The sequence below is a fragment of the Phyllobates terribilis genome, unplaced genomic scaffold, assembly GCF_046119375.1.
Source record: "Phyllobates terribilis strain yellow unplaced genomic scaffold, ASM4611937v1 Scaffold_3__8_contigs__length_932513732, whole genome shotgun sequence".
In the NCBI taxonomy this organism is placed as follows: domain Eukaryota; kingdom Metazoa; phylum Chordata; class Amphibia; order Anura; family Dendrobatidae; genus Phyllobates; species Phyllobates terribilis.
Window position 1 is genome coordinate 756,763,980 of NW_027362763.1, and position 26,651 is coordinate 756,790,630.

General features: G+C 40.5%; 1 protein-coding gene across 3 annotated transcripts in view; it reads left to right on the forward strand.

The window, feature by feature from the left end:
* The window catches only part of KIF16B (kinesin family member 16B), a 454,357-nt gene that overhangs the window by 354,473 nt on the left and 73,233 nt on the right, over nucleotides 1-26,651 (forward strand). For all 3 annotated transcript variants that reach the window (XM_073672199.1, XM_073672197.1, XM_073672201.1), the window contains 2 exons: nucleotides 18,327-18,449; nucleotides 21,628-21,717. In XM_073672199.1, the coding sequence (XP_073528300.1) occupies nucleotides 18,327-18,449; nucleotides 21,628-21,717 (213 nt within the window). The remainder of the gene's footprint in view (nucleotides 1-18,326; nucleotides 18,450-21,627; nucleotides 21,718-26,651) is intronic.

Genomic DNA, 26,651 nt, shown 5'->3' on the forward strand with positions numbered 1-26,651 from the left:
AATGCGTTAATGATTTGGACACTTAATTGGACAGTTTTCTAATTCAGAACATGAACAGAAATGTATACAATGTTACAGAAAATAAGAAAAAATGAACCTTGGGCTGTTCTAAAAAAAAATATCAGTGTCTGCATTTGTCTTTACAAACTCACAATATGTACTCCTTTTTTTGTGGATTGAGCATTCCTGTGAATCACTAACCTAATATTTAGTTGTATACCCACAGTTTTTTAGAACTGCTTCACATCTATGTTGCATAGAGTCAACCAACTTCTGGCCCCTGTCAACTGTTATTCCAGCCCAGCTAATTTACTGGTGTTTTTAGGGTCACTGTCTTGTTGAAAAACCCATTTCAAGGGCATATCCTCTTCAGCATAAGGCAACATGACCTCTTCAAGTATTTTAATATATGCAAATTGGTCCATGATCCCTGGTATGCGGTAAATAGGTCCAACACCATAGTAAGAGAAACATGCCCATATCATGATGCTTGCACCACCATGCCTCACTGTCTTCAGAGTGTTCTGTGGCTTGAATGCAGAGTTTGGGGGTCATCTGATGAACTGTCTGCGGCTCTTGGACCCAAAAAGAACAATTTTACTTTCATCAGTCCACAAAATGTTTCTCCATTTCTCTTTAGGCCAGTTTTTATGTTCTTAGGCAAATTGTATCCTCTTCAGTACATGTCGTTTTTTTTTTTTTTTTTTTTTTTTTTTAATAGTGGGACTTTGCGGGGACTTCTTGCTAAGAGATTAGCTTCACACAGGCATCTTCTAGCTGTCATAGTACTCGCAGGTAACTTGAGACTGTCTTTTATCATCCTGGAGCTGATCATTAGCTGAGCCTTTGTTATTCTGACTATTCTTCAATCCATTCGAATGGTAGTCTTCCATTTTCTTCCACGTCTCTCTGGTTTTGCTTTCCATTTTAAAGCATTTGAGATCATTTTAGCTGAACAGCCTATCGTTGTATGCCTTTCTTTATAAGTTTTACCCTCTCCAATCAACTTTTGAATCAAAGTACGCTGTTCTTCTGAACAATGTCTCGAACGACTCATATTTCTCAGGCTTCAGAGGAGAAATGCATGTACAACATGTGCTGGCTTCACCCTTAAGTAAGTGCCACCTGATTCACACCTGTTTCTTCACAGAATGATTGACCTCACTAATTGAACTCCACACTGCTATTATTTTGAACACGCCCCCTTTCAATTAATTATTCAAATACACAGACTCAAAACCATGCAGATTATGAATGCGGAGTCTGTTGGCTTTCTATTATTTTGAACACTACTGTGTGTGTGTGTGTGTGTGTGTGTGTGTGTGTGTGTGTGTGTGTGTGTGTGTGTGTGTGTGTGTATATATACATATATATAGCTCCAAGTAAATCAAACTTCTGTGAAATCAAACTGTCCACTTATGAAGCAACACTGATTGACAATCAATTTCACATGCTGTTGTGCAAATAGAAGACAATAGATGGAAATTATTGGCAATTATCAAGACACCCTCAATAAAGGAGTGGTTCTGCAGGTGGGGACCACAGACCACATCTCAGTACCAATGCTTTCTGGCTGATGTTTTGGTCCCTTTTGAATGTTGGTTGTGCTTTCACACTTGTGGTAGCATGAGACGGACTCTACAACCCACAGAAGTTGCTCAGGTAGTACAGGCCAGTACACCAGGAGATGTGGAGGGGGCCGTAGGAGGGCAACAACCCAGCAGCAGGACCGCTACCTCAGCTTTTGTGCAAGGAGGAACAGGAGGAGCACTGCCAGAGCCCTGCAAAATGACCTCCAGCAGGCCACAAATGTTCATGTGTCTGCACACAAACGGTTAGAAACCGACTCCATGGGGATGGTGTGAGGGCCCGACGTCCACAGATGGTTGTGCTCACAGCCCAACACCGTGCAGGACGTTTGGCATTTGCCACAGAACACCAGGATTGGCAAAGTCGCCACTGACGCCCTGTGCTCTTCATAGATGAAAGCAGGTTCACACTGAGGACGTGACAGAGTCTGGAGACTCCGTGGATAGCGATTTGCTGCCTGCAACTTCCTCCAGCATGACCGGATTGGCAGTGGGTCAGTAATGGTGTGGGGTGACATTTCTTTGGAGGGCCGCACAGCCCTCCATGTGCTCGCCAGATCTAGCCTGACTGCCATTAGGTACCGAGGTGAGATCCTCAGACCCCTTGTGAGACCATATGCTGGTGCGGTTGGCCCTGGGTTCCTCCTAATGCAGGACAATGCCAGACCTCATGTGGCTGGAGTGTGTCACCAATTCCTGCAAGATGAAGGCATTGAAGCTATGGACTGGCCCACCCGTTCCCCAGACCTGAATCCGATTAAGCACATCTGGGACATCATGTCTCGCTTCATCCACCAACGTCTCGTTGCACCACAGACTATCCAGGAGTTGGCGGATGCTTTAGTCCAGGTCTGGGAGGAGATCCCACAGGAGACCATCCGCAACCTCATCAGGAGCATGCCCAGGTGTTGTAGGGAGGTCATACAGGCCTTTGGAGGCCACACAATACTGAGCCTCATTTTGACTTGTTTTAAGGATATTACATCAAATTTGGATCAGCCTGTAGTGTGTTTTTCCACTTAATTTTGGGGGTGACCCCAAATCCAGGCCTCCATTGGATAATAAATTTGATTTCCATTGATGATTTTTGTGTGATTTTGTCGTCAGCACATTCAACTTTGTACAGAACAAAGTATTCAATAAGAATATTTAATTCATTCAGATCTAGGATGTGTTATTTGAGTGTGCCCTTTATTTTTTTCAGCAGTGTATATTGTAGGGAGTTGCTCTGGTAGGCAGTGGCAGGAACGCAGTAATGAGGCAACACACAGGCTTATGCTTTTCACGCATAGATGGATCAACCCCCATGTATTTTGTTTTAAACCGGCTACAAAATCAAGGGCTTCATCTTTAGTGCTCTGCCAAATAAAAAATAAATCATCAATGAAAAGTTTGTATAATACAACATGGTTGGAGGCAAGGGGGGACTGTGCAATGTGGACCGACTCGAAGGAGCCCATGAATACGTTTACTTAACTTGGAGCTAATCTAGTCCCCGTCGCACAGCCCCTCCTCTGGCGAAACATTGTTCCCTCAAAAGAAAAAACATTGTTATTTAAAATGAACGATATACCCTCCAGGATAAAAAAAAATTTTGCATTTCATGCATAGATGGATCATCAGATAGAAATTCACCAACCGCCTTTATCCCCAAATCATGGGCAATATTGGAATACAAAGAAGTTACACCTAAAGTCAAAAAAATGCAATCAGTGAGGGGGGGCAGGTCTTTCAAAAGGCGAACAAGATGACTAGAATCTTTCAAATGGGACTCGAGGGTAATTACGTATTTTTGCAGAAAAAGATCAATGTAATGGGAAAGATTAGATGTATTAGAATTAACCCCAGAGATAATGGGGAGTCCAGGAGGATTTTTTACGTCTTTATGGACTTTAGGTAAAAAGTAAAAATAAGGGACCTTGAATTTCTTGATGTCCAAAAACTTCCTTTCCTTTTTATTAGGAATACTGGCTTTTTTTAGCTTTCAGAATTAGAGTCTTATATTCTAAAAAGATGGAGATTGAGGTGTCCCTAGATAGTTTCCCATGTAATGGGAAAGATTAGATGTAATAGAATTAACCCCAGAGATATTGGGGCATCCAGGAGGATTTTTCTTTCTCGCCCCATCCCTGTCCTTAATCCCCAAGTTTCACCCAGAGCTCCCCTTTCCTCTATCTTACTTTTTCATATGACTCTGTCGGCGTGGGTCAAAGTCCTTGAAGGTGGCTGCCATCGGGGTTCCTGGCTTATTTTATGAATTTCCGCTGACATTTATACATATTCTGGAATCTGCAAGCAATATATCCTTTGTGCTTCAATAATCAAATCAATAACCATATGACACACTGCTGGTATCAGCATTATTAGTGACTATTTTCTACCATTTATGGACTTTATTTATTGTTGAACCTTTACTTACGACATTGGGAGATTTATGAACTTTTAACATTAATCTTTCTTGTGCTCCGTGTTCCCTCGGCCAACTAATTTATTTTATTTATTTATATATATATATATATATATATATATATATATATATATATATATATATATAATATAAAAAAGAAAAAAATCCTTTTTTTTTTCAAACAAATTTTTTTGAAAAAAATTTTGTTCAATTATTATTTTTTTTTCTTTATAGTTTTTTTTTTCCTTTTTGGTTGCACTGCACCCATGGAATTTTATCTGAACAGAGAGTGCTTTAGGTCACACCTTATTCAGGCAGCAGTTGGTAATCCCGGGAGGCCAAAAAAACGATATCTCCTTGAGAATATCATTCCAAGGGGTCTTAGATTATCTGAAAAATCTTCATTTCCTCAGGATCGGTCATTTTGTGAGGAGTGGGATTCATATGTGTTTGATTGTTCTGTGGGGATGATCAAATTATTGATCAAAAAATATATCTTTTAGTGGCCCAAGCGTTCGATGATGTGATTGTTTTAAAAAAGAAACTTGAACATTTTTCCTCTCATTCCACGTTTAAAGAATTTGATCTAAGTTTAAACTTAAGATTGATTAAATTTGAGAATGACATCATCAAAAGAAAGGCAGATAAGATAGAGGGACCGTAGGGAATCCCGTGTTCATTCTGAGAGCATGGATACTTCACCTCCACTGGGTGATCCCGTCTCATCACTCAATCAGCCTGTGGATTTGGTGATGTCTTGTGATAAAAAGGGTCGTGTTGAAGAATTGTGTTACCCCTTTAATATTCTTAAAGATAAAAAACAGATTGCACTTTATGAGAAACATAAAAGAACTCTCAATACTAAACCTTCAAGCTAATTACCCTCTTCCAATGAACCTAGGATAAAACTAGCAGTGGGAGGATGTTGTGATGACCCAACCATTGCTTCCTGTGTCAACAATAATTCTTGTACACAGGCCGGTGACTCGGTCGTTGTACCGTCCACTCTACCTCATTCTGCTGTAGTCTTGCAGTCCATCTCTCCTGGAATTATAGTTGATAATGTCCCAGAGATTTCTGGTACCCCAATTGTCGATTCTGATTTGGGAGTGAAGTCTTCTCCACTCCTGCAACAGGAGAGTTCTCTCTTGAATAATTCCCTTCTAACCATCCATCCGATGTCCCCATCGTCGAATGTCTTGGGAAGCCCTCAAAAAGTAATCCCCATTAGCCTAGAATTGGACCCTATGGCCGAGTCAACTTCATTGATACCTTTACCTCTTTCTAGAAATAGCTCCATCTTTCTTGATACCAGGCCTCCAGCATTGGAAATTTCCAACCAAGCCGTGTTCCTGTCCCAGTCAACAGTATCCCTTCCTGTAAAAAGTCCAAAATTACTCATTTTTTTCAGGTGATTCTGGGACGCTACCCAAAAGAAAAAAAGAAATTTCGTAGCTGTAGAGGGAGTGGTTGCTCCAAAAAATCTACGTCCCTCCCTGGACCCATCTCTAAAGAGGTTGAAACCCAATTACTGAACCCTGATGATTCTCGGGAACTAGATATGATATAAACATAGGAAAGGGCATTTTTAATATCTCCAGCTATCAACTCACTGAGGGTGAGCCCTCCCTTCTAAATCGGGGTCTATCTTTTTGCCCCATTACCTCTCTTAATATGTTTACAGTTTTTTTGGATCTCAATGAATTCTTTAGGAAATTAACTTTGAAACGGCACTTTCTCCTAGAGACCAAAAGAGGATCAAATCTTGTTGCGGATAATCCCCCCAGCTCTTCCAATATAGGAGAGATGGATGGCTCTATCATTGAATTCTCCCATGTAGCGGTAGAAGGACGTTCAAATTTTTATCCCCTACACCACAAGGGTTCTCACCTAGAAACCTTCCAACAATTGATCCTTAAGGATCTCCGTTCTTTTAAACAATTTAAGATAAAGGACAACCTTAGTCCGATTGAAGGCAATCCATGAAGACTCTACATGATAATAAGGAAATTGTTCAAAAAAGTGCTGATAAGGGGGGGGGGGATTGTCATTATGGACAGGAGTTGGTATATTGGGGAAGGCTTAAGAATTCTCGATGACCTGGGTTACTATGAGAAACTATCTAGGGACCCCTCCATCTCCATATTTTTAGAATATAAGACTCTAATTCTGAAAGCTAATAAAGCCGGTATTTTTAATAAAAAGGAAAGGAAGTTTTTGGACATCAAGAAATTTCAGGTCCCTTATTTTTACTTTTTACCTAAAGTCCATAAAGACGTAAAAAATCCTCCTGGACTCCCCGTTATCTCTGGGGTTAATTCTATTACATCTAATCTTTCCCATTACATTGATCTTTTTCTGCAAAAATACGTAATTACCCTTGAGTCCCATTTGAAAGATTCTAGTCATCTTATTCGCCTTTTGAAAGGCCTGCCCCCCCTCACTGATTGCATTTTTTTAACTTTAGATGTCACTTCTTTGTATTCCAATATTGCCCATGATTTGGGGATAAAGGCGGTTGGTGAATTTCTATCTGATGATCCATCTATGCATGAAATGCTAAAAAAATTTTATCCTGGAGGGTATATCGTTAATTTTAAAAAACAATGTTTTTTCTTTTGAGGGAATAATGTTTCGCCAGAGGAGGGGCTGTGCGACGGGGACTAGGTTCGCTCCAAGTTACGCAAACTTATTCATGGGCTCCTTCGAGTCGGTCCTCATCGCACAATCTCCCCTTGCCTCCAACCATGTTGTATTATACAAACGTTTCATTGATGATTTATTTTTTATTTGGCAGGGCACTAACGATGAAGCCCTTGTTTTTGTAGCCGGTTTAAACCAAAATACATGGGGGTTAACATTCACACCCTCTCTCTCTGAATCTATAACACAGTTCCTTGATGTCTCCCTGCGATTTGAGGATAATGGAATGATTTACACATCAACACATTTTAACACTGTTGATGTCAATAGTTATTTCAATTTTGACAGTGGTCACCTTCCCAGTTGGATCACTAACATTCCATATGAGCAATATTGGAGGATCAGGAAGAATTGTACTTTGGATCATGATTTTATCACTGGATCTAAAATCCTTAAAAAGCAATTTGCATCGAAGGGTTATCCTAGAAAACTATTGAATGATGCCTTTAGTAGAACTAGATTCCTGACTCACGATGTTTGGTTAAACCAAATGGAATCCACCTCCACCTTTGTCCGCAACTCCAGTACATCGAATCCGGCTAACTGTAATTTTATAACCACTTTTGGTCAGTCTCGTGTGGCCTTACAAAAATTGGTTAAAAAAACCCCAATAAACTCAGATTTATTTACAGACGTAGTCGTAATTTACGTAGTTACATTGCTCCCAGTAACGCCTCTATTTTGTCCAAACAGCTTAACGGATCGGCCCTCTCCTGGGTTGGTTGTTATCGTTGCAATACATCTAAATACCTCTGTTGTTCGACTCTGGTGAATGGTATTAAGTCCTTTGTTTCCCTTACTACTGGGAAGAGCTTCCCTATTAGGTGTAGTGTAAACTGTCAGTCTTCTTATGTTATCTATTTGCTTCAATGTACGTGCGGCTTGCAATTTGTAGGCCGCACTATACTGACCATGCATTCCAGGCTGAACAAGCATAGGCAAAATATTCGTAATGGTTTTGTTTTCCCACAGCGTTTCTAAACATTTTTCAATTGAACATCATAAAGATGTAGGGAGAGTTACTGGATATATAAATTGGGGACTCTTTGGCTATGTGCCCACGTAGCAGATTTGATGCAGAGCATGTTTGCCTCTCTCTGGCAGAAAAAAAGGCATGCAGATTTACATGCGTTTTTTCTGTCAGAGAGAAGCGTTTATTCAGCGTTTTTTCATGCATTTTTTCATGCATTTTTTCAAGTACTTTTCCAAGCGATTTTGAGCATCACTTGGAAAAGTGCTTGACAAGTTGGTCACACAATATAAATCCATGCAACCGGCACGGATTTATATTGTGTGACCAACTTAGATGCTTTAAATGCTGCATCTATAGTTAAAAAAAATAAATAAAAATAAAAAATTAAAAAGTTAAAAATACAAAAAAAACCTGTATACTCACCTCCCCAGTCTCCTCCCGGCAGCGATCCTCTTTCCTCGGCGTCCCGCGGTGTACTTGCAAGACCTGCGGTGACGTCATTTAGTCAGCTGATGGTCACGCGACCATCACCTGACCGCTGACGTCAGCGGTCAAGTGACCATCAGCTGACCAAATGACGTCACCGCAAGTCCTGCAAATACACCGCGGGACGCCGAGGAGAGAGGATGCCGCCGGGAGCAGACCGGAGAGGTGAGTATACAGTTTTTTTTTTTATTTTTAACTTTTTTATTTCTTTTTTTCACCGCGTGGTAGCCGGGATGAGGAGGAGTTGTAGTCTCCTCTTCATCCTGGGTACCACACGCACCCCGATTACGCTGCAAATTCGTGGCCATTGAATGTAATTGAAACGCAGCAAATCCACATATACATGCTAGTTTGCTGCGTTTCAATGTTCCTCAATGGCCGCGAACTTGCGGCGTAATCGCGGTAGAAATGGTCATGCTGCGTTTTTCAACACAATGCGAATTCGGTGCGCTAATTAGCGCATCTTGTGCACAGCACATCCGAATTCACATTGCTTTGCATGGCAGATGGTTTTACAAGCGTTTTCACGGCCGCAAAAATGCTACAAAATTGCTTCGTGGGCACATGGCCTTTCTCCTGAGGGATTAAATTTAACATTGGATAATGTGGTACACTAGTTTTTGCCATTTATGAGTGTACCATTCACCTGTTAAGCATTGCTTTTTTTTTATCTGTTTTGTACCATATAGGGTTAAAATTATCCGTGCCTGATTGTTACCCACCAACAGATGTGGGTTGGCTATATAATACCATCCTTGCAATTTCACCCCATGAACTGAAGAAGGCAAAATTCCACTGCCGAAACACGTGTTGTTTTATTGACCTAATAAAGGTTCTTTTTATTATTTCATCTTCACCATCCATTCCTTGGCGCTCCATAGACCACGGCTTTGTCCTTCATCTGCATTGCTAAAGAAGCTGGCTGTTCACAGAGTACTGTATCCAAGCATATTAATGGAAAGTTGAGTGGAAGGAAAAAGTGTGGTAGAAAAAGGTGCACAAGCAACCGGGATTACCGCAGCCTTGAATGGATGGATAAGAAAAGGCCATTCAAAAATTTGGGGGAGATTCACAAGGAGTGGACTGCTACTTGAGTCATTGCTTCAAGAGCCACCACACACAGACATATCCAGAACATGGGCTACAAGTGTCATATTCCTTGTGTCAAGCCACTCATGTCCAATAGACAACGCCAGAATCATCTTACCTGGGCCAAGGAGAGAAAGACCTGGACTCTTGCTCAGTAGTCCAATGTGTTGTTTTCAGTAAATTTTGCATTTCATTTGGAAATCAAGGTCCCAGAGTCTGGAGGAAGAGTGGAGAGGCCACAATCCAAGCTGCTTGAGGTCTAGTGTGAAGTTTCCACAATCGGTGATGGTTTGGGGAGCCATGTCATCTGCTGGTGTAGGTCCACTGTGTATTATCAAGACCAAAGTCAGTGCAGCCGTCTACCAGGAAATTTTTAGAGCACTTCATGCTTCCCTCTGCTGACAAGCTTTTTGGAGATGGAAATTTCATTCTCCAGCAGGACTTGGCACCTGTCCACACTGCCAAAAGTACCAATACCTGGTTTAAAAACAATAGTATCACTGTGCTTGATTGGCCAGCAAACTTGCCTGACCTTAACCCTCTACAGTATCTATGGGGTATTGTCAAGAGGAAGATGAGAGACATCAGACCCAACAATGCAGATGAGCTGAAGGCTGCTATCAAAGCAACCTGGGCGTCCATAACACCTCAGCAGTGCCACAGGCTGATCACCTCCATGCCACGCCGCATTGATGCAGTAATTGATGCAAAAGGAGCCCCGGCCAAGTATTGAGTGCATTTACTGAACATACATTTCAGTAGGTGAACATTTTGGATATTAAAAACATTTTTCAAGCTATTATAAAATATTCTAATTTACTGAGATAATGACTTTTGTGTTTTCATTGTCTGTAAGCCATAATCATCACCATTAACAGAAATAAACACTTGAAATAGATCACTCTGTTTGTAATGACTCTATACAATATATGAGTTTCACTTTTTGTATTGAAGAACTGAAATAAATTAACTTTTTGATGATATTCTAATTTAGTGAGATTCACCTGTGTATGTGTGTATGTATATATATATATATATATATATATATATATATATATATATATATATACTAAACTAAATTAGAATATCATCAAAAAGTTAATATATATTTCAGTTCTTCAATGGGCATGGAGAGGGGTGAATATTCATGCTCTTTAATAGCAGGCCGCGCTGCAGCTACACTGTGTGCCAGCTATTATGGAGAATGAATACACTGCTCCCCACGCACACAGTCCCGGCGTGGGGAGCAGTGACTATTCCCACAGCTGATCTTAGCTTGTGAGAGCGTATGGCCGGGAGTCACCCCCAAAATTAAAGTGAAAAAATACACTACAGGCTGATCCAACTTTGATGTAATATCCTTAAAACAAGTCAAAATGAGGCTCAGTATTGTGTGTGACCTCCACGTGCCTGTATGACCTCCCTACAACACCTGGGCATGCTCCTGATGAGGTTGCTGATGCTCTCCTGTTTAATCTCCTCCCAGACCTGGACTAAACCATCCGCCAACTCCTGGACAGTCTGTGGTGCAACGTGATGTTGGTGGATGGAGCGAGACATGATGTCCCAGATGTGCTCAATTGGATTCAGGTCTGGGGAACGGGCAGGCCAGTCCAAAGCTTCAATGCCTTCATCTTGCAGGAACTGCTGAGACACTCCAGCCACATGAGGTCTGGCATTGTCCTGCATTAGGAGGAACCCAGGGCCAACCGCACCAGCATATGGTCTCACAAGGGGTCTGAGGATCTCATCTCTGTACCGAATAGCAGTCAGGCTACCTCTGGCGAGCACATGGAGGGCTGTGCAGCCATCCAAAGAAATGTCACCCCACACCATTACTGACCCACAGCCAAACCAGTCATGCTGAAGGATGTTGCAGGCAGCAGATCTCTCTCCACGGCATCATCAGACTCTGTCACGTCTGTCACATTTGCTCAGTGTGAACCTGCTTTCATCTGAGAAGAGCACAGGGCGCCAGTGGCGACTTTGCCAATCCTGGTGTTCTGTGGCAAATGCCAAGCGTCCTGCACGGTGTTGGGCTGTGTTCACAACCCCCATCTGTGGACGTCGGACCCTCACACCACCCTCATGAAGTCGGTTTCTAACCGTTTGTGCAGACACATGCACATTTGTGGTCTACTGGAGGTCATTTTGCAGGGCTCTGGCAGTACTCCTCCTGTTCCTCCTTGCATAAAGGCGGAGGTAGCAGTCCTGCTGCTGGGTTGTTGCCCTCCTACGGCCTCCTCCACGTCTCCTGGTGTACTGGCCTGTCTCCTGGTAGCGCAACCAGCTTCTGGGCACTACACGGACAGGCACAGCAAACCTTCTTGCCACAGCTCGCATTGATGTGCCATCCTGGATGAGCTGCACTACCTGAGCAACTTCTGTGGGTTGTAGAGTCCGTCTCATGCTACCACGATTGTGAAAGCACAACCAGCATTCAAAAGTGACCAAAACATCAGCCAGAAAGCATTGGTACTGAGATGTGGTCTGTGGTCCCCACCTGCAGAACCACTCCTTTATTGAGGGTGTCTTGATAATTGCCAATAATTTCCATCTATTGTCTATTCCATTTGCACAACAGCATGTGAAATGGATTGTCAATCAGTGTTGCTTCCTAAGTGGACAGTTTGATTTCACAGAAGTTTGATTCACTTGGAGTTATATTCTGTTATTTAAGTGTTCCCTTTATTTTTTTGAGCAATATATATATATATATATATATATATATATATATATATTATAATTTTATAATTTATTTTTTTAATCCCATGCAAAAATGTAAGTAATAAGAAAATTAACACATCGGCGTATAATTGCTTGAACTATTCAAAAGGTAGAGGTAATTCTTTGGTCGCTGAACCAACCCCCCCTCCCCCACAAAAATGCAGTGAAAAGTACATGTACGGTGTAAGTCATTTAATTGCTCCTCTTTTTTTCCAGTGACTTGACTAGTAGAATAGTGTATCCTGTAGAAATCATGGGGACCGCATCTATTATTGTCTGGTCATAAAGAGGAAAAATATGAAGGAGCCTTTAGTTTGGCTGCTATAAGACATTTTATGCAACCTTCTATGTACGAATTCCCATCGTTGCCATTGGTTCTTAAACAGTAAGGCACCTGCATCAGGTCAAAGGGGTTACTTTTCCTTTAATTGTGTTGTGTAGGTATTGTAGTCAGGCAGAGAAAAACACAATAACCCTTGATAAAGTCTGCAGTTCTCTGTGAAAAGGTTTTTAAGTGACATTGACACTCATTGGATGGAGACTGACATTTGCCTGCAACCCTGTGGATATCTCTCAAGCAATTGTTGATCGTCTTCTGGCAAGAAAGCAATAGACTACTGATGTATTGTGGGTGAAAGCCAAAGGCCATAGTAAAAATCAATCAGTTTGATTTAATGGCAATGTTGAAGCTGTCTGAATACATAAAATATAGCGATGTGAGAATGCTGACATATTTCTTTAATGCTCTGAAAATGTGTAACTATTTCCCTGAAAGTACTCGCGTTAATTGGGTGGCTTTTGTGAAGAATCTTTTATTTTACTTATTAGATAGTTTCTATAATTTTTATCATGACCTAACAAAAAAAAAACATAGAAAAATTGAATGGGAAGTAAAATGATGTGATTCGTATAAAATGAAGACATTTATTGGTAGGTGTATTAATTACATTATTGGAACAAGTTGGCAAAACCCTCGACCGGGTACAATTGTATGTGGACACACACACAGCATGAAGGTTTCCCAATAGATTATTGAAAATTTCATGATTTTGTTTTTTTTCACAGCTGGACATCTGAATATGTGATATCGATTACCCTAATTATCCTGACATTTTGGCTGCTGATCTTTCGTTCATGCTCCAACCCCAACGTCCTAAGAACTCTGCAGAACTTTGTATAAGGGCAAAGACAGACTGCCGTATTTCTCGTGCAAGAATCGCATCATAAACCTCTTACTGGCTGCCACCTCTCCTGACCTGAGCTTGACAGCTGCATAGAAATACATCATGCTGTCATGCTCAGGTCAGGAAAGGTGCTGGCCAGTCCGTTCTGTGTGATGCGATCATCGTGCGAGTTATACGGCAGTCGGTCTCTGCCCTAACTCTCGCTGTCAACTTTTTTGTCACTTAATCCAGTGCAGCTGGAGTATATTTCTTTATCTATCCTGTAAAAGCTGCAAAGTAAGAATAAATCTTCTTACTTCTCAAACCTTGTAGTCCAAGTTGAGATGCATAGACAATCAGTTACAATGTAGGACTGGGGTGTTAAACACAGACCCATAACATCGACTCTGGGGGCCCACTGTTGAGCCATACGCAAATGTTAAATTACCCTCATTCACAAATGTACATAATAATCTGGGTAGAATGTGAAGTGATTGATGCGATGAGTGTATTGTGCCAAGTACTGCTCACATAGGAGGGTGGGGGACTCAATACTGCACAAGGGCCCACCGGGTGATTCACCTGTTCACCTAGACTGGTTACAAAGTCTTGTTCACATTTACATTACAGCTTTTATAGGGACGACTAGGGATAAAAAAAAGGTGGACCATAATGCTGAGCCGTCTGCAGTCTTGGACATCGCTGACACCAGCTTGCCTAACCTGAAATTAAGCACCACACCAGCATTCTTTTTTTATTTATTTTTTTAATTATTTCAGCGCTGGAATGATGTTACTAATGTAAGTTCCCTGGCCCCAGTATTATATTTACCAGTCGCTGCCATCGTCATCCTGTGTTTTTGGTGCCGTTTCTGTAGTCTTCTGCAGTTCGTGGAGTGGAAATAGTTTGGAGGTCCATGTAGTCCTCAGATGGTGATGAAAAAAATGTCTGACAATAACATCAGTTAGGCAACAACTGTTATGTCCTTCCTTATATTTCCTTTTGGACTGACATATCCTGAGATGAGTGTCATATGATGACCAGATTTAAAAAATATAGATTACTATATTCTGTCATGATCTGTTTGTGTTAAGTGGGGCTACCCAGTGGTGGCTATGTGAATTAGTCGGTCAAGAGAGTTGCGATGTTTTGACACTAGAGCTCATAACATAATTTGCTGATTCTTCATGGTGGCAGACTTGTATGTACTAGTTCAAACTTGAAAGCAACTGTGATAAGAAGAGACAAATGGCACCAAGTTTCTTCACAAAAATATCAAGGAGACCGGGAGCCTTTTTTTTTTTTAATGTAGCCAGAGGTACACTTTTTTTTTACCCATTTTAGTGATCATGCTTCTTCTGTGGTTCAAGTACATTAAGGGTTCATTCAAAAGTCCATATTTTCCACATGCAAAGATAGCGGACTGATTATTCTAATCCGAGTGCGGTCCAAGTGTCCTCAGTTTTTCTTGTATGTGGAGAGAAAACAAAAAATAAAAAGATTCTCCACTTTCTCCTTCCTGACAGTCTTTGAAAATCGAATGCGAATCCGAATGCGGTCCGATATATTCAAAGACCCTTAGACTTGCATTGTTGATTTTGATCCCATGCTCGGATCAAAATCAGACATGTCACAGATATGTGGCGTGGACCCCTCAGTCCGAAGAAAAAATAATCGGAAGTGTGAACAGCTCAATAGAATACCATAGGTATGAGTGCTATCTGTGAAAACTACACAAAGCACTTGAACAAGAAAATCAGACATGTAAACGAGCCTTAACTCCTCTTTGTACATAATCAGTAGACTTGGCATTAAGCAAAGGCCACATGTACCACAGTTTTCTGACGTGGATTTACCGCAAATCTGCATAATCCACTTGTGTGACATGCTGATTTTGCATTGATTCATTGTATGTTTCACCTCTGTATATTGAAGGGTAACAATTTGCAGTAAAAACTCCGAACAATTCTGAAACTGATTTACTGATTTTTCATATAGAATTTTTCTTCTACAAGTGAATTGCACTGTTTTAAACTCCATCCACCTGTATTTTACTGTAAATTCGTTTTCACCACAAATCTGAATCTGACACAACTGATCTTGCCCTTGGGTTCCAGGTACAAACCTTTTAAACAATAATGATTCTGTTAATAATTGAGAATGGTAGTCTTTAATTTTCTTTGATTTCTTCTCCTCTGGCTTATTCTGATGCAGAGCGTGATAAATACACAGTGACTTATTCATTGCCAACATTGAAGACACAATCCAAATTCCCTCTTGCTTTTGGCTCGGTGCTTGATTTTAACTCAGCAGAAAAACTAATCTTCTAAATGCTTGTAATATCTATAAAGCCTCCCCAGACAGAACCACCAAGAAACCGCTCACAGCGGCCTCTCCGTACAAGCATTAACTGCATAGTAATAAAGGTTCGGAGAAAGCTGAAAATGCTGTCTTATCATTGACTTGATGGGATGGGATGTTTGCCTTAGATGTTCTTGTTTTTGACACGTAGAAGATCTTTCCTATATTCTTTGTGGTCATTAATATATTCTACAGAGGCACTTTGCGATTCTTACCGGTTTATGTAGTACTGTGCGGGTTTTTTTCTTCGCGCACACGTCAGTATCAAATTATAACTTCATTTCTGGCACTAGTATACAACACATCCCACTTTCTGTCTAAGAATATGTTCACACAGTGTTTTTGTTTTTTTTTTTTCGCATCATTTTTCCTCCCATATGAAAAATATATATTATGTGCATTTTTTGTATTCATTAAATTGAATGGGGAAAAAAAACACTGCAAAAATGCTGAAAGAATTTTCATGCTTCGGTTTAAAAGAAAGAAAAAAATGCAAGGAAAAAAACGTCAATGAGATTTTAGAAATCTCATTTATTTTGCTGCTTTTGTAAAATACTGATTTTTTTTTTTCCCGCATAGAAAAATGCATCAAAAACGTTGTGTGAACAAGTCCTTAATTGTATAGCTTCTTCCGTATGGACTTGAAGTTAGTCTCTCTATGAACTTCTGCGAGAGCCTCAGGTTTCATAGAAATATATAGGAAGACTGAGTCTCTACAAAGATAAGATGCTGTATGGGTTTGGACCATCATAGTACAAGTAACGTGATATTACTGGGAGCGGAGCTGATATGCCAGCAATAGTCCAGTAAGCAAGTAACACTGCTTCAGGAGACCCTGTTTTTAGAGGAATTTATCTTTTCCTTAAGCCTTTATTATTGTTATAATTATTATTGTCTTGTGATTGAACAGAGCCTAGTTTGGTGCAGATTGCATCCAAATCCAGGTGACATGCCTTTTTTCTTTTGTTATTCCACCAGGCATTTTTCAATACCTCTTCAGGACAAAAAATTGCTCAAAACTTCCTTGTATGAACATCAAAGTGGATTTCCATAGAATTAGAATATGTAAGCGTTTTCCATGTGTTTTTAAGCAGTTTTTGATGAGTATTTTGGAACAGAACCTCTTTAAAAAAAACATGTGAACATGACCTAAAAGAACCTGCACTACCTTTTATCTGATGTACCATACAAACAGAGGCAAATATACGATTTTTCAGAGTGCCTCTTCAAGTAGCCATGGCCCCAACCTCTTGCTGTATTTTGTTTTACCTTTTAGATGAAGCAGTTAGCAAGGATAATTTAATGCTTGTTTAAAGTTGGATGTTCATCTTTGTCATGGCTTATTGGGCTTTTGATCTGCCAGCTGTACAGTCTACTTCAAAATAAGACATTCAAATGTTTTCTAAGATTTAAAGAAGCTCTTAAGCGTGTGGTATAATGTAGCTGTCTGTTGTACCAGATATCACCTATAACTTTTTACATGTTGGAAGTGGTTGAATAACATTGCCTAAAATTGCTCTATTGCAGCCATTAGGCTATGTTCACACGTTGTGTTTTTTTGCTGCATATATTTGCTGTGTATTTTTTATGCATATTTTAAGCTGCTTTTTTTTTTTATAGTACTAGCAAAAGGTGTGAGATTTCAAAAATCTCATGCACACACTTTTTTTTTTCCTGACTGAATTGGAAAACTGTCAATTTTTGCAGCGTTTTTGCAGCATTTTTTCAGTCATTAAGATTTAAAAAGAGACAGCACAGTAGTTTGACAATAAATGTCTTCACCCAACCAATAACCATGAGTGAAGAAAAAGTTTTTTTGTTATCATTCATATTCCCTGAAACAAGGCCAAGAAAGGAAAAATTCTTCCGGGGTATGTAAACTTTTGAACATAACTGTACGTCTTGCATTTGTGGCCTAACAACTTGTATTGTTAATGCTTGCAAGGTGGAAGCAAAGCGAAACTTTTTGATCCTGTAAAACGCAGCAAAAATGGCAGCAAAATCTGGGTTTTGTCCGCACCTTTTTTACAGCCAAGAGATCAGATTTTGTGTGCAGAAAAAAAGCAACCTGTGCGCATAGCCTTTGATTGTCAAATGGGTACACAGTTTTTTTTCCAGCAGTTCATTCACAGTTTCATTCACAGAAACTGCATCAATGCCACCTTGTCTTACCAAATGTATTAAAGCTCTCTATTGTAACAAGCAATGCTCCTATGTTGGTTGGACTGGACCAAGCCAGGTCATCAGGCCCCTTGGAGTAAGCCGGACTAGATCTTAAGGGCTATGTTCAAAACTGAGGTTTTTTTTGAGGAGTTTCAGTGCAGAAACTGTCTGGAAAGTCTTAAAATCCTGCTCAGAATCTCAAAACTTGGAGTTTTCCTCATTAAAAAAGACTCCGTGTGCACATGCAGTAATTGGCGAGGAACAGAAACCCAAAACATGAAAAATTTTTCATCATATGTTGATTAACCTAAAACTAGAAAAAGCCTTATGAAGGGAGAGTTAGTTGAACATCACACTGCTTGCAAACTATCCCATAGTAAGTATTGTTTTTGTTCACACATATGGGTTGTGTGGGTGGTAGAGCAGATTCATCTACTGTAATGACTGAAAAATTTTATTTATTGTCTTTTTTTTCTCGGGCTGCTTTTTTTATAGTATTTATTTTACAAGTTTACTCCAAATACGTTTAGCAGTTTTTTTTAGATTATTTGTAGTGATTTATTAGATTTTTTTCTAGGTGTAACTAAAGACATTTCTCATTCTTTGTTTTTTTTGTGTTTTTTGTTGTCTAGCACACTTATAAATTTCCTCTTATTTTATTGCAGCGGTTGGTATCGCGCTCTCTAGGTGTAAATCCTGATGATCTAACGGATCCAGTGAAAGTAACAATACCTCGCTATGTTCTTTGTGGACAAGGAAAAGATGAACACTATGAATTTGAAATAAAGGTAATTGTAACTGTTGTGTTCATCCTTATTCATCTTTATAATTTTTTGTATAAATAAGTATGTAGTTTTGTAATACACTGTATGTTAAGATAAAAAGTGGCATCTTCCTCACCTGCAAACAGAATTTGCCCCTTTTCCAAGTCTAAAGGCTCTCTGAAAAAATTGAGAAACCTTTTAGTTTTCCAACATGTGGACATTATACTGTAAATGCTAGATGGGGAGGAGGGGGATGCAGCTGCAGTTTACATCTCAGTGTTTCTATAAAGCAGAATTAGGGCAAATGTGGGTGGGTTGGGGGATTTATATGATTGGCTTGGTGCACCAATAAAGCTCTTACATTAGATCAGAAAGAGCTCTCCCCCCACAGTAGGCATGAAGAGAGAATGTACATAGACAGAAACTTAGCAGTGGGAAGTATACACCCAGAATATAAAGGTTAGGTACAACATTTCATGCTGAACTACATCGAATACACATTTACAGCTTCCTAGTGAGGGGTGGTGTTTTTTTTTTTTTTGTATTGATAGACACGTTCTTAAATCTTAAACTCTTATAACTGCTGTATTTTTTCCAACTTTGATTGCTAGCAAAGTCTTATTTATATATTTATTTTCAATTCTATTTCGGTTATGTAATGTAGGTTATTGTTTTAGTGGCATACTGAACCAATGGAGGTGGTACCCCATTGTGTTCAAGGGAACCTGTCATGTTGAAAATGGTATCTAATCTGCAGGTTATAAAGCAGGAGCTGATCAGACTTATATACACTTTTAGGGGGAAAACTTTCAGTAAACCTTGCATGTGATTAATTGAAATCCCTGGTGTTTCTATGCATAGTCCAGTGGGCAGTCCTAATTGGTGAATGACAGCATTTCCTGTATCATTGTGCATAGAGATAAAGCTGACAAGTAGGACCACCCACTTTACTCTATGCATAGAAACACCAGGGGTTTCAATGACTAACCTGAAAGGTTTACTGAATCTTTTCCTACAAATCTATCTCCTTTTCTTTACCATACTGTCCACAGATCGGACTACATGTATAACATGAAAGGTTCTATTTAAAGAGTAACTTAACTATTTCTCTTTTTTTTAATCACTGATCAGGCTTTGTAATATACTTTATTTCCTTATTTTGCTTCCTTCTATCTTTAACACCATGCTGAAAGTGCTGGCTTGTCTGCTTAGATCACTGTAAAGTGAAAAGTTCGGTGTTCGTACTGGACAGTTAGTGTCTGATGCTAATGTTTGGAGGTCCAGGGGAAGTCCGGGAGGAGAGCAAGAAGTTCCATGGGTCTGCTCATCCCTACTTTCTAGCTAAATTAAACTGCAGGTCTTGCTAAGATCTCTACTCAGTGTGTTTCTCTGCTCCCATACCCAGACCCAATTCCCTTTCTAAGCATGGGGAAGGGGAGCATATAACCTCACTCTTTAAGGGTTCGTGCAGACGACCATATTTTTGCTCTGAGTGCGATCCGACAAAGCCTCAGATCACACTCGTACCCTTGTTGTTCTTTGGGGCTGTGCACATCCCCCAGTTTTTTCCTCGAACAGTCTGTCCGAGGAAAAAATAGCATGCATGATTTACATCATATATTCTGATCGTACTCAGCCATACAAGTTAATGAGTCCGTGGAAAGCAGACCGCACTCGGATGACATCTGACTGCGGTGTGATTTTCAGAGACTGACAGTCGAGAAGATGGAGATTTTTTTTCCCCATCTTGTCATCTTCGAAAATCGAATCACACTGAGATCGCACAGATCAGAGTGTGATTATCATAATTGGACCGATTTTCTCAGATAAGAGAAAATTTGGTGGTGTGACCCTAGCCTAAGTAGGGATCTTTTCTAGACCTGCAGTTTAAATCCGCTACGGAGACAGAAATACCGTATTTTGCGGATTATAAGACGCACCCCAAATTTTGGGGTGCAAAATAAAATATATATTTTTTTTAAATAAAATGGTGCGCCTTATAATCCTTTTCACCTGGGGGGCAGCGGTGGTGGAGCGGGGATCATACATACCAGAGATTGGCGGCGGAGGCAGGAGCCGGGCGATGCTGCCGGGCCCCGTCTTCAAAAGTTGACTGTGAGCGGAGGTTGACGGTGGTGGTGGGGCGATGCTGCGGCCCTGTCCTCACAAGCTGGCAGTAGCGGGGCGATGCTGTGGGCCCCGGTTGTGGTGGGGCCGATGCTGGGACCCCGATCCGACGCCGCACTCCCCAGGTAAAACCGTAAGTTCGCATTATAAGACGCAACCCTTTTTCCTCGCAAGTTTGTGTGTGTGTGTTTGTGTGTGTGTGTTTGTGTGTGTGTGTTTGTGTGTGTGTGTGTGTGTGGGGATGGGGTGGGCGTCTTATAATACGCAAAATACGGTAACTAGGCAGACAAGCCAGCACTTTCAGCTGACTGTTACATTTAGAAGGAAGCAAAATAAGGTGGCAGCTATGTTTTTCTCTGAAATGCTCTGGTGTTTCAGAGAAAGTATAGATTGAAATGCTGGGCAGGGACTAAAGGGTTTTTCCCAATTACCTAGAGTGGAGCGAGGAAAAACTAGCCAGGGGCGATGTCAGACTTGTCTCATTTCTCCTTATTGCCCTCAGACGGCCCTCAAATCTGTTTTCTCTGAAACGCCAGAGTATTTCAGGGAAACACATACCTGGCCACAATCGTGCAGCCAGGCTCTGATCCATGCTGCCCATAGGCAGCATGAATCTAATAATAGGTTCCCGTTAAAGTTAAATTTCCACATTTTTGAATTTTAATTGATTCTGGGAAATGATTTACTTTTCCTTTACCTGGGTTACACTACTAGATTTCTGCCCCACAGAGGAGAGCTGATTTCTCGGAGAACCCAAAACTGAAAAGAAGTCATCCCAATGGGTTGTAATGAATTAGACAAAAATGTTGTCTTCCTAAAACAGTCTCCTCTAATCACGGGTAGTGATTGCCAGTATTGCTTTTATCTTTATTGAACCTGAGCTGCAGTCCTACACCCAACCCGTGGACCCTTTTAGCTTGTGGTTTTTGATAGAATGCGGTCATGTTTTTCTAATATATTCAATGACTAAGGAATGAGAAAAGTTGCCCCAACATTTTCTATTGAGCTTGCACACTACTTGTAGATTCAGTATTAATAACAGAGGGTTGTACTATTTACCTTTTGTCTTCTGCAGATAATTGTCTTAGAAGAAACTTGGACAGTTTTCAGAAGATATAGCCGATTCCGAGAAATGCATAAAACATTCAAGTTAAAGTACCCCGAGGTAGAGTATCTTTTATAAACTTTTACCTCTTGCGTTTTAATGTGCATTTTGGAGATGTTTCCATAGCTCGGGTAGACCAATCTCTTTCTTAATGAATATTTACCAGTATTTAAGTTATAAAGTACAGAAAAAGCATGATCAACAATTGCTGTCTATTCTCTTGTTTCTTCTCCAAAAAAGGATTAGCTCCCAATGGAATTGCTGGCAAAATTCACTCTTTATTTTGACAGGTCAGTTTTGGTTCCACGTCAGGAGGTCATGTTGGGTGAAATCCATGAGCATTGGCTGTATTATAAGTGCAAATGCAGAATTTGTGCATAGGGGAGGATCCTAAATATATTGGTTTCTACACTGGCAACTTCCTCCTCCCCGTTATACAAAAATTTCCAACTTTTTTATATGTATTACATAGCACCAAGGTTACCACTGTCCATACATTTCTAGTTAGTTTGTTTAAAAAAAAAAAAAAAAAGGTCTAATTTTTTTCTTTAAGTTGGAGTTTGTGCAAATTATTTTGACTCTATTAGATGGCACTCCTGCAGAACACATTTTTATTTATGATTAAATAGTTCAGATCTGGAGACTGGCTAGGCCACTCCAGGACCTTGAAATGCATTTTATGGAGCCACTACTTAGTTGCCCTGGCTTTGTGTTTCGGGTCATTGTCATGCTAGAAGACCCAAGCTACGATCCATCTTCAATGCTCTTACTGAGGGAAGGAGGTTATTGGCCAAAATCTCGCGATACATGACCCCATCCATGCTCCCTTCAATACGGTGCAGTCGTCCGTTGGGATGGTGTTCTTGGGGATGTACTGATCCTTCTTCCTCCAAACATGGTGAGTGGAGTTGATACCAAAAAGTTCTATTTTGGTCTCATCTGACCACATGACCACCTCCCATGCCTCCTCTGGATCATCCAAATGGTCATTGGCAAACTTCAAACGGGCCTGGACATGTCATGGCGTGAGCAGGGGGACCTTGCGTGCCCTGTAGGAATTTTAATCCATGACTGCGTAGTGTGTTACTAACTGTAATGTTTGAGACTGTGCTCACAGCTCTCTTCAGGTCATTGACCAGGTCCTCCAATGTAGTTCTGGGCTGATTCCTGACTCAGAATTAACCTTACCCCACAAGGCGAGGTCTTGCATGGAACCCTAGAACGAGGAAGATTGACAGTCATCTTGTGTTTCTTCCATTTTCTAATAATTGCGCCATCAGTTGATGCCGTCTCACCAAGCTGCTTGCCTATTGTTCTGCCGCCCATCCCATCTCTTTGGTCTTGGCCATGGTGGAGAGGTTAGAGTGTGATTGATTGTGTGTGGACAGGTGGCTTTTATAAAGGAAACAAGTTCAAACAGATGCAATTAATACAGGTGTGCAGAGTAGGATGGCTTCTTAAAGAAAAACTAACAGGTCTGTGAGAGCCAGAATTCTTGCTGGTTGGTAGGTGATCAAATACTTATTTCATGCAATAAAATTCAATTTAATTATGTAAAAATCATACTGTGATTTTCTGTTTTTTATTTTTAGAATCTGTCTCTCACAGTTGAAGTGAACCTATGATAAAAAATTACAGACGTCTCCATTCTTTGTAGGTGGGAAAACTTGCAAAATCGGCAGTTTATTAAATACTTACTTTCCCCACTGTATACTAGTTGTTTTTTTTTGGTGATTGATTGATTGGGTCAGCATTAAAGATAAGACATTTTTATGTTTCCCACTGTTGCTACTAAGAAACTTTTAAGAACTCAAGTTATTTCCAGTGAACCACAAAACAGAAACTTTATCTAAACTGAGAAGCCACCCTCATACCATGAGAATAATAATAATAAAAATTGTTTAGGTTTTTTTTGTGCTCAGGTTTTTGTTCATGGATGTTTTCAAGGATATTAGGTAGAATCAGTGGCTATAGGGCTAAACAATCAAGCAGGGCACATTTTTAGTAACCCACCCCAAGAGATCAGCGGCCATGAGTAGTTGTTGAGATGCTGCTGGAAGAGGGGAGGAACTTGAATTATACGTAGAGAAAGATGATTTTGTCATGAAGAAATAGATGCAATAGGAAAAATATTAAAAAGACAAGAGAATGTGAAGAAAACTCGACCTTTCTTACCTCAACAATTGTATTAAAAATAGACTTTTCAGGGCCTGATTCATCAAAGCTTTCAATCCAGAATTGTAGCATAAAAACTTTGAAAAGTCTCAAAATTTAGGTGCAGCTCTTTACACCAGTTTCTCTCAACTCCACTGACATGAGCAGAGCTGTGGTGTGACAAGGTCATGGTGACCGCCGCTCATCAAATTCATGACGAATGGGGGCGTTCATTACCCCACAAATCTTACTCCAGCAGGGACTGGAGTAGGATTTGTGGCATAGAGGTGTACACTGCTTGTCCAATACTCTGGATTCATGAATAGCTGTGTGCCTCTTCATGAATTCGGTGCATCTGACCCCAGCTCACCCCCTCACCAACACCAGTATGAATGACCCTGGTCTTAATGAATCCAGCCCTAGGTGCCCAGAACCTTCTTACTGCTGACGGGTGTTTGAACCAAGTAGGATATCATGCACATTCTGCTAGAGAACTTTGTTTTACTAAGGTAGGGTGCATATAATCACAAATGGAAAAAAGATTTTGGCCAGTAAGCACTGGTTCACGGTTATTTTTTTTACACCTATGCCAAAAAACGTATTCCACATCAGAGCCATGAGCGGCGGCACCCATTAGAGGTATGTGTAGGTAAACCCTATTAGAATGAATAGGCCGCCACTTTATACAGCCGGATATCTTAAGAGATCCCGGTTCGTGGGGGCCATGATGGTCGGAATCCCCCCTCAATCAGAAAGTTATCCACTTTCCTGTGTATAAGGGATAGCTTTTAAACTTGAGAAAACCCCTTTAATCACACAAAGCTAATTAGCCTGTACTTGTTTTGCTCAAAAATGCTCCATTCAAAAGACAATAGATTGAGGAATGGAGATAGAATATTCATAAAATCAAAATGGTAAGATAGAAATGTGAGTTGGTAACAACTGGCCACATCTCTGTGAATGTCCATTTCATATGCTTTCTCCTGTCATAGAGGTTGACACGGAGTCCCAGACTGTAAATAGGCAGATCTTTTAAGGAATATGTTGATGCATTCCCTAAACCCATATCGCAGCATAACAAAAATACTTTTAATTTGGGAAAGATGGCAGCCATTTTTTTTTAAATCATCCAGCTTTCTTGGAAACATCTCAATCACATTCACACTGGATACATCTTGACAATTCAAAGTTTAATTTACCGGAGATTATCATTGTCTAAGTAGAAATTTTTATTAAAGGAACCTTGGGCAGCATGAAATTCAGATAGGCTCATTACAGGAAGTGGTGTTTTACTCTTTTTAGATAAAACATAGAAAACGAGTCATGCACTGATAAAGAAGTCCAGGCAGGCGAAAGAGTCCACTGGGTGGCTCCCTCTGGCGGCTCCTCATTCTGCTTACCTTGATTGACAGGTTCCTCCCTATTCACAAACAAGGAGAGACCCGGCTATGCGTCTCAGCCCGATAAGAAGAAGTCAGCAGGAACCCTTTAGTCAACACTGACTTGACATAGTAGTTCGGATATGGAATTACAACTCGTATTGTGATTAAGCCACAACATTTGTCTGTAAATAAGCTCCCTGTATTCAGGTGGCATATCCATCGGGGTCACGGTACTACGGTAGCACATTCACACTGATCCGATTATATTGGCTTAGTTACAGGTTACAATTAAGGAGAATACCGCTGGTTGAAGGAAATTTTTGAAGTGTGTAAGCTACCGTCACATCTCCCTTCATCTAGTGACTGCTATCATCGAACTAATGTTGTCACTGTCAAAACAGTGTAAATATGATTTCCTCACAAGTTTTGCCTTTTGCCGGCGAGCACCTGTGGCCTAATTATTTTGTATTTTTAAAATGTAATCTGCACGGCTGCCGCGAGCTTCTTTGCTAATCCGTCGCATCTAAACTAGAAGAGTTCAAAAGGCGTCAATGAATAGTAAGTGTTGGAAAGTCACACAGCCTGTTTCACATTTATTATCCCTTTTAAGTTTAGAAAAAGGTGATACTTCCAAGAATGAAATGTAAAACCGTTTTAGGCAGTTCTGTTAGATTCCTATAGATTAAAGTATCCAAAGTTTGGGAGAGGAATACGCCTGCTGAGCTGCCAGCAATATCTCGGCCTGTGTGGTTCCTATTTTCTTATCTAATCACTGAGCTCCTCGGCTAACAGATTCAAGTGTCAAATCACAGCAACGCGAAGCATTACTGAGAAATGCTAGTCTCTCCTAGAAGACTCATTTCTGTATTTCCTGAGAAGAAGCCAGTCTTGTAAGTAGATTTTGTTTCAGTTTATATTTAGCTTAAAGAGGTTGTCCACTATTTTTACATTGATGACCCATTTTTAGAATAGGTCATCAGTGTCTGATCAGTTGGGGTCCAATACCCGGCACCTCGCCAATCAGCTGTTATCGGTGCCCCTGGCCGGAATTACTCACTTGCCGAACTGCGCCGTCTACTTGTTGTGGCCGCCGCAGGATACTGCACATCCGTCTCCTTGATTTGAATAGGAGGTGGATGTGCAGTACAAAGCCACGGGCACTGCAAGTAGACGGAGCAGCTCAGCAAGTGAGTACTTCCGGACGGCGGCCGCTGACACCGATAACAGCTGATCGGCGGGTTGTTGGACCCCGGTTGATCAGACATTGATCACTTGTCCTGAGGATAGGTCATCAATGTAATAGTAGTGGGCAACTTCTTTAAATGGTTCCTATTTCTTTTCATAAAAAAAAGCTTATTAGACACTCCCCCTAAACATTATAGATATTAGACATTGTTTTTCATTACACCTAATATATCCAGCAGTGCAAACACTTGAGTACTCTGGCCGCCATGTTCA